This window comes from Furipterus horrens, unplaced genomic scaffold (genome assembly GCF_987537825.1).
Source record: "Furipterus horrens unplaced genomic scaffold, mFurHor1.1.pri manual_scaffold_13, whole genome shotgun sequence".
In the NCBI taxonomy this organism is placed as follows: domain Eukaryota; kingdom Metazoa; phylum Chordata; class Mammalia; order Chiroptera; family Furipteridae; genus Furipterus; species Furipterus horrens.
The window spans coordinates 21,237,480-21,250,483 of record NW_028327183.1 but is presented as its reverse complement, the minus strand read 5'-3'; the positions used below and the strand labels follow the sequence as shown (position 1 = coordinate 21,250,483).

At 36.9% G+C, this 13,004-nt stretch overlaps 1 protein-coding gene across 1 annotated transcript in view; it reads right to left on the bottom strand.

Moving 5' to 3' along the window:
- Positions 1 to 13,004, bottom strand: part of CNTNAP4 (contactin associated protein family member 4) — a 236,289-nt gene that overhangs the window by 51,727 nt on the left and 171,558 nt on the right. Inside the window, exons 13-15 of the mRNA XM_090261235.1 lie at positions 9,149 to 9,346; positions 5,131 to 5,287; positions 722 to 849 (exon numbers count right to left, since the gene is read on the bottom strand). Coding sequence (XP_090117361.1) covers positions 722 to 849; positions 5,131 to 5,287; positions 9,149 to 9,346 — 483 coding nt within the window. The remainder of the gene's footprint in view (positions 1 to 721; positions 850 to 5,130; positions 5,288 to 9,148; positions 9,347 to 13,004) is intronic.

Genomic DNA, 13,004 nt, shown 5'->3' with positions numbered 1-13,004 from the left:
TTTATTGTAGTGTATGCTTTTAAAGTAAATAAATGTTTCTCCTATTTCCATTTAAGTGTTGTAAAAACTAAAAATATAAATAATTAGTGCATCAGTCTCTATACACCTGATTTCAGAGAGCTTATGAATGGATACATATGCTCATTTCATTTCCTGCTAAAAATATAGATTTTCTGTGCAACTGCATCTGAATTTTAAAACTCTGGTTTAAAGTGTTAATACATTGAATATGCACAATAGCATGTCCCACTGTGTTAGAATAAGCACACACACACACACGTGCGCGCACAGAGAAAAAAATGAGATTAAAAGTTGAAATGTGTTTGATTATACTGACATTTGATTCTATGTCTAATTGCACCCCAACCCCCACCAACAGGAAACTAACCTACATTGTTAACCATTCTGTATAGCACTGAGGCTTTCCTGTATAGATAATAGTACACAGAAATTTAGGAATGCTGGAGTATGTCTATGAACCGATCATCAAGATGCTTAGTGGTTTCTTTCTCTTGGATCTTAAGGTTTGCCATCCCAACATTTATTACAGGGCTTTCTGCTTTATAGAGGTATTTTATTTGTTGACTGACAAGACTATATCAGACATTACTTACGAGTTTTTGCAATAAAGGTCTGATCGTTTTATGAGTGAAACATGATTCTTAAGTGACATCACTTTCCTCAGATATGCTAACAATACGTTGCTGCCGCTGCCACTTACTGTCTCCTCGGCAGAGTAGAGGCCCCAGTTTATACGCTGCTTCTGAATGCGGCCGGCCTGTGTCTGTGATCACTATCTTGGTTACTGGCAGATGTTCTTTATAAGAAAGGAATCCAGTGTCATTGGTCCTAAAAAACATTAACAACAAAGTTCTTCAAATTATTCTGATTAACATAATTATCAAATAAACAATAGGTCTTATTGCATTTCAAAGCCAAAATGTTCTGAGCTAAATTTGCACACACAAGAGTAAGAATCAAATTGCTCATCTGAGCATATAAAAATATGGCAACATTTTAATTTCTCCTGCAGACAGAATATAGTTGGTGATTTTTAAATTCAGCTGGTCATTTTCTACCTTAAAATGAAATGGTTAACCTATTAACACTTAATATAATGATTGCTACTTTGTTTTTAGATCTACCATTTTGATATGTCTTTCTTACTTTTTTTCCCCACATGATTTCTTATGTTTATGTCTCCCCTTTCTTGTCTCCTCTTGGTATACACCATATTTTTGTATTTTATTTTATTTTTTTAATACTTTTTAGCTATATGTTTCACTGTATTTTAATATTGGCTTTATTGATTACAAAATGCATTCTTAATTTATCACAGTCTATGTAGATTTTATGTTGTATTATTTAATATAAAACATCATCAGCTAAATACAGGATAATTTCTTTAACACTCCCCCCCATACACACGTATACCTGTTCTTTGTGCTATTGTTGCAATATATTTAAAACCAGATGTTATAAACTTTATAATTCAACGGTGGGTTATAATTTATTTTTTATTAAGAGAACAAGTTGTATTTACTGACATATTCACAATTTCCAGTTTCTTTATTCCTTCCTAAATTTCTGAGTTTTTATCTGGGGTTATTTCTCTTAGTCTGAAGAATATCTGTTAACGTTTTTTATGGTGCAGCTCTGTTTGCAACAAATTCTTTCAGCACTTGTTTAATATGAAAATAACTTCATTTTACCTTCATTTTGAAATATATTTTGTTTAAAATCGAATTCTAGGTTGTCTCTGAATCTTCTTTCAGCACATTAAAGAGCATTCCGTGGCCTTCTGTGAGAGGTCAGCCCTCACTGGTATCTTTGCCACCCCTTCCATAAGGAAGGTGTTCCACCAGATCCGGCCAACCTGGCTTCTTTCCAAACATTTATCTTTATCATTAGTTTTTTTTTTTTTTTTAAGCCATTTGAACAATAAGCCAAGGTGTACTTTTCTCTGTTTTTATTCTACTTGCTATCCTCAGAATATCTGGAATCTGTATACTGAAGTTGTATTAGTTATCTATTATAACAAATTACCCCCAAATCCTAGTGACTTAAAAAAAAGCACCATTTATGATCTATTGGCACATCCCAGTCAGGACTCCAGGCACAGCTTAAAGGGCCCCTTTGGCTCAGGGTCTCTCCCAAGGCTACAGTCACAGCTCTGGTGAGGATCAAAGTCCTCTCAGTGCTTGCCTGGGGAGGGAGCAGCTGGCTGCCAAGCGCTCTCAAGTGGTTGTTGGCAGTACTCTTTGTCAGCTGCTGAACTGCTATTCAATGGCCCTTGGCTGAAGTCCACTCTTGATTCTCCGCCACATGTGCCTCTCCCCAGGACAGATCACAACATGACAGTTTGCTTTACCAGAACAAGAAAGCTAGATGAGCCAAAGAAAAAGGTGCATGCAAGTCAGAAGTCACAGTCCTTTGTAATCTAATTTGGGAAGCGATGTCTCACCACCGTTACTGTATTCCATTCATTAGAAGCAAGTCACAAGGTCCAGGCAACCCTCAAGGAGAGTAAATTACACATGACATGAATGACAGGCAGTGTGGAGCACCATCGGGAGCTACCTTGGAGGCCGGCTACCACAGATGTTTATTAAACAAAATTTTTAAAATTTTAGCCACTGTTTCATCAAATATATTTTTGCCTGATTTTATTTCCAATACTTTTGGGACTCCAATTTCTTGCCCATTAACTTACTGATATTCTTCCAAACATCACAAAGGTGCTAATTTTTGTTCTTCAGATTTAATAACTTCTATTGATCTGCCTGAGGTTCATTGAAGATTTCTTCTGCAGTCTCCTGAGTTGAAGTCCATCCAGTGAATTTTTCACTTCAGATGTACTTTCTTATTCTAAAATTTGTATTTGCTCCTTTGATATAGTTTTCATTTGTCTGCTTAGCTTACCCTCTGTTCACTTGCAATTATTTTTATTCTAAGATTTTGGTCATGTTTATCATAGTTGCTTTGAAGTTTTTGCCTGGTAATCAAATGTGTCCCAGGGTCTGTTTCTAATAACTGCCTTTAGTTTCTATACTTTTGATCAAAGTTTTTGTTTTTAATATACAGTAATGGTTACCTTATTCTGGACATGATGGGTGATACTATAGAGACTCTGGATTCTATTACCATTATGAAGGCTTTTTGTTTTCACAGGCAGTTAAATCCCAAACTTATTATAACAAATTGTGGACACTTGGTTTTAACACTTCTTTAGGGTGGGTCTATGTCAGTTTTGCTCTTAATTTTAAATCATAGTCTTTGCTGCAAAGACACAGACCTTCTGTTATTTCTATGGAAAGCTGAGGGATTCACAAAGCTCACCTCAATTAGAGAGATTTAAACTCCAGATGCTGTGTCTCCTCTGGTGATAGCTACTGAAATTTCTGAGTAGCTTGTTCAGTTTTTCTAGCTGTATTTCTCTGCTTGGTTCCAAGAAATCTCTGTGCATGTGCAGCAGTTCGGGGATCAGCCGAGGACTTGAGGGGAGTTCATATGACAGACTCCCTCAGGAGGTTTTCTCCTTCCTGAGATTTCCATTCTCCCTTCAATATCCAGCCATTCTAGCAGCCCCAAATTCTGCTCTATCTCTAGTGCCACCCCCAATCTAGTCTTCTCTTTGAGTTTCAGCCACCATACATCATGTGGTCTGATTAGTTCCCCCCAAGAAAAGGCATATAAACATATATCCCACCCAGCTGGGTTTCCATCTTCCAATGGTCAAAGGTTCCCAACCCTAGCAGTTTCTACTTATATTTAGTTATTCTCTACTTATTTTAAGTAGTTGTTTTTAAAAATGTGTTTTCCAGGATTATAAATGTTCTCATGGGAATGTTATTTATTTCTATGCAAGCAATGAGCAGAAGTTAATATAAAAAGTTTCAAAATCGTATATTTGAAAATTAGTTTTCATTAATAATAATAGGTTACGGAAGTATTAAAGAGTTACTGGTAATTGGGTTAGTTTTTTCTTCTCTTAAGCATTTCTATGAATATTTTATTCACATTTTAATATACAATATTACTGTGTAGGTGTTTTTTGTAAAGGCAGTGAGAGGAAAAGAGAGTATAAATTTTTAAAAACCAGGGTTTGAATAAATAAAGACAATATTCCTCATATCAAACATGACATAATAAAAGTACAATCATGACACCATATAGATGCTTTCTTCTCTGGTATTCCAAAAGAATCTGTTTTTTGATATTATATAATCTTGATGTTTGCCAAATAAATCAATGAAATATCATATAATTCAAAATGTGAGCTTAATTAACAATGAACTGATACCTGGAATTCATGTACATTCTGTAACCAAATCAATCATATTTATAGCCCAATTGACTATTAAAAATTTTTAAATAATTCTTATATGCAGATCCAGGTGCATAGTAATATAACATGCATATATGGTATGTTAAAATGTGAAATGAAAATTTAAAAATATTTTTACTTTGCAAATAAAATCAATGCATTACTCCAACTCTAGCAAAAATTATAATAAATGTATTTTTAAGTTTTCAAAGGAAAACACATACTTAAGACTTTTCCTCTATTTAGAGAATACTTGAAGCTCAATTTTCAAATCCCTAAAATGTTACAGATTCCCTCTTTCAAAATATGATACCTAACAGAGCATTAGTTCTTTGTGGCATGGTCCATCTTTAAATAAAAAAGCTACATGTTCATATAATTATGGGAAATTCTAAGGTTACATTTTTAAAGGCTTTAGAGGCAGCTTATTAAGAAAATGTGCTTTAGCAATTACTTGCTGTAAATATATTTGAGAATAATAGAATGCTTAATTACACTTCATTGCAAAGAGAATAATAATTGGCTTACAATGAAGAGGAAACATGGAACAAATGCCTCTTTCACAATATTACAAAAATAAAATGTACATGACTAAACAGTCCATTAAAAAAATGAAATAAAAAGACATTGATCTTAACATTTGGGATATAGACTGATTGTAACACATTTCATCAAAACACACCTTCATTTAATTTTCTTCACTGTACTAACTTGTTCAGTATCTACCTAGCTCTGCATATGTTGGGTGATTTGTTAAAAAAATGACAACTTTATTTTGCAAAAGGAAATCATATGAAAATCACCATTCGTTCCGGTCAGCATCGCAGTTGCAGTAATATTGAGAATCAACACAGTTCCCCTCTAGTCCACAAGCACATTTTTGAGGATCAGGCAAAGAACCTCCCCAATACGTCTGTGTTTCATTGGTTCTTCCAACCCACCAGCTCAGAGGGGTTCCATCTAAAAGACAAACACGAGAAATGTGAGGTGCTTTATACCCCGCTGCCTTCCATCCCAGTATAAGTCCTTTCCTTTCCACATCATTAAAAAGACTAAAAGGAGAAAGAGAAAGGACGATGCGGTGCAGTGACAGTCAAAACATTGTAATTGATGGCATTTTCTTAAGAAAGCTTTTTAAAAAAATATTTTATTATGTAAACTTAAATGCTTGGTATATTTTTCTTTAAGTAGAAAAAGACACCAGCAATTCCTATTTAATTCAGGCATGATAGTAAAAATGTACTGAGAGCAGTTCACATATGCAATTTCTTTGAAAATAATTTTTCAAACAAGTTAACATAAAAATATAAACCAAAGTAATTAACATATCACATATAATATTGATTTGAGATCATAAAATACCAATTGAAACATAGAATGTTATATAAAGTCAGTGACTTATCTCAATGTATGTATTGGCTAAAATACAGTAGCTGTCTATTAAACATTAGACTATGGCACTTCTTTGTCATGATTTAAGATTTATTTGGAAATAGGTATTTTTTCTTTTATTTAGTGGCTTGGCTATTTATTTGGAGACTACAGAATAACACTGAAAGATCTTGATGCCTGAAGCAAATACTACAATCAGAAACAGAGTTTCCCTTAACCAAACACATTGCTTTCTGTGATGAATGTTCAGCTACCAGCTCCTTCTCAAAGCTAAAACTAAACATGCTGTGAAGGAACTAGAGAAAATAAGAGACAGAAGAGTTAGGCAGGATTTTCAGAAAAGAAAGTAAGGCATGAGGGCAGTCTGTCTTTGAGAGAGAGAGAGAGACTGTAGTCATTGGAGACTCAGGGCATAAAAATGTGAGGTCAAATCAGTCAGCTATTCAAAGGTGCTTCATCATTTTTCTGTTGACTTTCAAATCTTTTAAGTTATTAGCCACACTAAAAATCTGGGACTTTTACTAAATTCTGCCTTACTTACAAATACCAATGCTCATTATAACTCACTGTTACATAGGCCCTCTACTAATGCTGGCACCTTCTCTCCCGGCATTACTATGCGTATGAGATCAGCCATGCCAAAAACAAAAACAAAAGAAAAAGAAGGTGCTATCAAAGACCTGTGTTATGTATAAAGACATTAATATTAAGAATCTTCATTTTTAAAACTGTATAATTAAGTCATCAATAGAAGGTGAAACCTATTTGAAATGTTTACCAGACATACTTAAATATACTGCTCAAACATCGTCTTCGTAAGGAGAAAATGAATCATCATTCCTAAAGCGTGAATAATATTTTTACCTCTAATTGTCCTATCTTCCCTATAAAGTAGAAATCACTGAACCAAATACCTTTGGTTCCATCCAAGACCTTTTAAAAATGGCCTAAAAATTTTAATTATAAAAAAGAATTAAGAAAATAATAAGAAATTTTAAAAGTTAAAAATTAAAACTATAAAATACCATCATCATGGTAGAACATTCCACTTTCCAGAGTTAAAATCCCAAGTGACCTGTGGCTTCACACTGATCGTCCTTTTAATGAGCCAAGTCAGCAGAGCCACGGTTTGCTGAAAACACATTTCCCACACAGTCCACTTCCTTCATCCACAACGATGGCATCATTATTACTTAACTCTGCCACAGCGTCCAGATCTGCAATTGTGCGTTTGACCTGCTTGACACCATCTTCCTGCTCTTCCAGGCCCATTTCTTAATTTGACCTCAAAATCCAAAGTATTCTCTCTTGCTTTAGTTTTTCCACCTCAAATCGATTCAACGTGAATTCTAGGATTGTGGACCTGGGAAAATCTATGTATTTGAACGTATCAGCCTCCCCTGTTCCAGTGTTCTAGGGTTCACTACTTTTTTTGCTGGAGGTTCTCAGGCCTGGCTGAAACCCTGGCCATGAAGGTGGGTGTTCCTTCAACTCTATGTCCTCCCCTTGACTTTGGGTGGTAGTTGCTCCCTAACCCGTTGGGGATTTTGTTTTCTGGTTCTTTTAGAGTTTGACTCATTTGTGACTTTAATGATTGTCTTTCCTGTAGTCTTTCTTTTTTAGTTAAGTCACTTAACTCATTTTGTTCCACAACAGTCATTTACCTCTCTACAAGTGCGGTTCTCATTCTCTTAGAATATACTTCCATATTTGCTTATCTATATTTTAGATACCGAGATCAATATTTAGCAATAAGGAAGAATAAGTTACACATTAAACCGGTATGTTCACTGTAACTATGATGTACTGGAGAGCTGGGGACAGGAGGAAGTCACTTCATGCACTTGGTACGTGTTATGCACCCAATCATCACCACACCCCTGTGAGGTTGGTACCACATGACCCCATTTCAGAGAAGAGAAAACAAACATTGAGAAAGGTTCCTCTACCCAAGATCTATACCTAATCGATGAGAGACCTGAAACTTGAGCTTAGCTCTCTCCCCACCTCTGGACCCTGTGTTCTTGGCACTGCAGCTATCTGATGGCAAGTCCCAGATGGCACTGAGGTTTCAGGGGGATAAGATTTCAGCAGAGACTAGCAAGATGGAGTAAAAGACTGAATAACGTTTCTTAAAAAGAGGAAGAGGAGGGAAGAAAAGGAGGAGGAAGAGGTGGAAATCAGGCATGGGGGGAAAATACCTACTTCTACTAAGTGGGTGGAGAGTAGATAAGAGAGGTGCTTAACTGGAAACAAAAGGTTCAATGTCATACCAAGAGTTCAAAATTTTTCAGCATGATCCGTATGACACATGATAATCACACACGAAACACATTTAATCTATAGTTCTTGTCATTCTATCTGGAACTCCAACCTCTCTTATGACAATTGGAGTTAACATCAACCGAGCAGCTTCATTGTGCTGGTGTCTTAGAATTGTCTCTAACTTCTAAAGAATAATACACCTGCTAGACTATTTCTGCTAGAAAACAGCATTGGTAAGTGGCATGGAGGCTGCATAAGCAGGTCGGTCTGGAATATGCAGCCCTGGTGTCCAGACAGAAGAGTCTGCATTGGACAGACAGGAGACGGGAAGGCATTGAAGCTTTCTCAATAGAAAAGTGTTATGGTGGCAGCAGTGTTCCTTAAAAGTTAATTTTTTTCATTCAGATTAGGATTTTGGATTATACACCGGATGATTAGAAGGCATGGGAAGGTGCAAGCTGGGGGGCCAGTTGAAATCTCTTGCAGTAACTTTAAGAATTAGGTCAAGGAGAACTAGAATAAGGCAGAACTGGTAGGGCCTGCGATATTCTCACATAATGAGAGGTTCTAAAGGGAACAAACACAAAGCCAAAAACAGAATTTAGGAACAGACTGGTTATTAAAAGTAGAGTACAATAAAGGGTTAAGATGGTTTTCTGATTCCCGCCTGAGCTACTAAACAAACTGGGTTTCTAGCAGCCTATTTTAATTTTCAATTATAGCCAGAGGCTCACTGTCAACAACCCATGAAAAAGAGTCACACAGAATAGTCATTTTCAGAAAAACTAAGTCACATTTTTATTAGCTCTTTTCCGCGATAAAACAAACTGTTTGTGTCGCTTGCCCTTTATAACGGTAAACACCGTGAATTCACCGAGTATCAGAACGAAGCCCTTTTCTGAACAGTCATCAGATTAAGGCCAGGAAGGGACTCCGAATGCAATCAAGGCTTTGAACAAAGCTCAGTGTAAACTGACCTTGTTCTTTTCTTCAGGCAACAACACCTCTGTGATTTCCAGTCTGTGACACATTTACTGAATATACAGGGAGATACACCCTCCGCGGTCATATGCCACCGCCCTGGCAGAATCCAAGTCGTCAGGAGCTAGCTAAGTAAAGCCACCGTGCAATGTGTGCAGCAGACGGAGGACGCGGTTACCTTACCTTGCTTATTTACAAGCCGTGACTTCTTGCAATAGTAGGTCAGCTCCTGTTCACAGTGCTCCGCACGGTGTATTGTGGCCTGGAGTTGCTCCAGGCTGGCCACATACTCGAAAAACCCAGCGTAGGGGTTCTCCGGATTAGTATTTCTCACTCTTGTTAACTCAGAGCCATTGTGCTGTATGATGGTCCATGCAGTTTCTTGGATGCAGAAATGGGGGAAGAAAGAGAGGAGACCATCACTAGTCTGCAAAAGTTAAAATAAATAAAGAAAATCAAAATCACCTTTCATCTGAGTCAAACTTTTCTAGTCATAAACCTCACTGAGAGGTAGAATCAACATAAATGGACTCTTATATTTGATAAAAAATACATGTATAAATGTTTTTTGAATTAAAGTGATTCTATTCCCTGAAATTTATATGACTGCCATGCATTTGCTATGATTTTATTTTACTTTTTCATATAATTAGCCAGACAATATTTATGGTGAAAAATATTAAGAAAACTGATTAAATTTTTGTGGTATATTTCATTTAATCAAAACTCATGTTCTACTTTTTAAAGATATACCATCATACATCATTATTTTATTTTCCTTCAGGAAAAGAAATACTACCTATTATAATTATAAAACATGGTGGAGTGTTTGTATGAAACACCCTAAATTCAGAGATGTTACAATGCAAAAAAACAAAAAAGGGCATCTCAGAATTTGTAAAATATTTTGAATTATAGATTGTAAGCAATGACTTTTGTAGTCTAAGAAGTCATTCATGTTACCTATAAAATAAAAGGCAAAATTGTATGGATGGTCTATATCTCTTTTCAGACAACATTCAATTATGTGTCTTTTCCTTTTAAATCAAATTTGATTTACTCATTTTGGTATCATGTGATCTGCGTCATTATGCCATGCAACAGGAAGTTACTCTTTAGAACTGAACCCATCTTATTCAGCACCAACTCAGCTAACACAAAAAATACTAGAGTTATCACTATTAACACTTGAAAATGTCTGCAATCATTTCTCTCATGTAGATTACCAGAAGTATTTAGATGAAATAAAAATCCTGCATTGTTTATAACAGAAGATAGGCATAATGTTTCTATCCTTCAACTTTTCCAGCAAGACTTCATATTATATGTACTGTGATATATGCAGGCACAAGAACAGATTAATCAGAAGTTCTGACTTAATAGGTAAGAAACCGATTGGAAGCTGTCAAAACCCGAGTATATATGTGTTGTTATGTCACATAACTCTCTGTACTTCAGAGAAATATTCCAAATTAGAGAAAAACAGTAGGTAGAATTCACCACCACCACCCTTCTTTGCTAATATATTCACATGGTTCAACACTCAAACCAAGATACGGGAAGTTTCACTCCCAGCCCTCTCCGCATCAGCAGAAGTTTGAACAGCATGCCGGCCAAATAAATGAGATCAGAAACAAATGTGGCAGCCTTACGGCCTCTATGGGTGGATCGTTATTTCATCTGAAACAATCATTTTTATTTCTGCCTTGCATTTCAGCTCACTATAGGGCTTTATCAGTAAAATATTTTCCTTGTGAAGGACATGATATAATATATTAGCTAATAAAGTTAATGATGTGTGGCCAGCCAGCAATACAATGCCTTCAGGAGATCTGAGTGGCAGATCTGGCATAGATCTGTGGCCTTAAGAAAGTCAGGGGAAATCTGAGCTTCCATTTCCAAATTTGGAAAATTCGGTCATAGACTATAATAAGCAATAGAGTAGGTCTAATGTTCTGCAATTTGACAAAACTCAACGTTGACTGTTAGAAGTTTAAGATCGTTAACAAGGCAAATCTGTTCACCTAGTCTCTGTTGGACTCTGCTTTTACTATTCAGCAAAATGATGCATCTTGTCTTGTGGTAAATCAAAGGCATGCATGAAGAAGCTCAACTTGGCCTTGGCGGCTGCCAAGAGAGCAGGACAATAAACCTGCCAGAAACCTTGGTCTCTGTGCCCTTTGGCTCACACTAAGAAGGACTTCACTATAGTTTAGTATCCACTGGATCACAATGAACACATGATTCAACAGGTCTTTTAAGTTGCTGCAAGAAATTCCAGGCCACAGTGCATGAAAGCCGTTAAAGGGCAGCTCGTATCAATATTTCCTTTTGAAATTCTAAAATTCCAACATTATGATCGTTCCTGCAAGAGATTTCATTTTCTAATAGAAAGTGCTACAAAGTAGGAAGTGAACCAGATGCCAAGCTTATCAGACAATCTAGGTTTCAGGGGCAAGGCCGAGACGATGGAATCACCGCCATGGATTCCAAGCGATGGAAATGGGAGCCCAGTAGCCATGTTCCACATCTTACTTGCTTGACTAACAGGGGAATCTCTCACCACTGCTAATTTACAGTCTCTTTGCTGTTCTTTGAGAAACGAGGGTGCTAACTGCTGTTTCTACAAACCCCCATTTAGAGATGACAACTGTAAAAGACATAGACTTCATCGCAATTTGCAATTCAGTCTTTTGTGACTTATTTTGCTGGTCTTCCCCACGCAGCTCTAAACTCTAAGAGAAGAGTGACAGTTTCCGATTTGCTCAGCACAGTGCCTCCAGCACATAGCATGGGGGCTGGCACAACGTGCAGAAGAGGACGTTAAGGAAAGAAGGAAATAAACAAATGATGAATAAAAACAATGCATTGTCCAGACTAGAACACAACCTTCTAGATGATCTGATGCTGATTCTACGGTGGCTCTGAGACTTCCATTGCCTTTTAGCAGTTTCATAACTCTAAACTGCAGATAACTGAGAATCGCAAAATAATGTTAAATCTGAAGTTGGGAAGGGTATGAGATGTTATTATCCTACTTGCAAGCTATCTGGCCCTGCGTACAGACTATATGTATATTTACATATCTATATACGTGGACCTAGACCTTGGCAATAAAGACACAGATATATGCTAACAGAAGCAGGAGACCTCTGGGTGAGGGACAGTTCGCTCCTGGACTCTTAGCAGCAACCACTCCCGACACCCCAGTTTTCCACAGGCCCATACAATGAGTGCCAGATGCCCCTGCATGTGCTGGGGTTGCACCACAAGAGAGGAACCCCAAAATTATGAGATGTGGAGCTTGTAGAGATGGCTGGCACCTCTTCTCCCCTCTGTAAAATGAGAAAGGAGACCGGGCACAAGCCCTTAATTTCACGCTTAGAATGTAAGCGAATGCTGCTTGGGAAGATAAGCCTTTAAATCTCTCCTGAGAAATTCACTACCTCTTACTTCCAAGACATGCTAACATTTAATTATCCTTTAACGCACATTTCTTAGGAAGCAAGTTTCCTTGCAACACGTAATTCTTGTCTATAGACAAGGAAATTCTACCTGGCAGAGGATCAATTGACTCCCCTCCTCGCTTTGGAAGGAGCCAGCTTTGTCTCCCTTTGCACCTTCATCTCGCCATTCCTCATACGTGTGTGTGTCTGTTTGAGTCCCCTTTGAACAGGTTGTAACATCTTACCAGCCTCCTCATTGGTAATGTGTTAAACAAAATCTTCAAAATGTGTTCTTGCGCTTTTATTTTTGTGTCTGTGTAAGAGCCATCATTTTACTTTTCAGAAAATTATCTTTTACCTAATGCAAAGAGAATTGTTGTGGTAAGGAGACACAGGGGAATGAGTAAGAAGAGACAGCTGAAATAGGCAGAAAATCTATTATCTTTAATAAATACACTGAGAAAAAACTGAAAGGCAGTTTGGGTCTACTGGTGTCTCTCCCTGAGGCTATTTCCAATAATATAAATTGTATGTAGAGCAACTGAATAATTAAGAACTTGATATATCTTAGACTGACGGCTATTTTTAGCGTG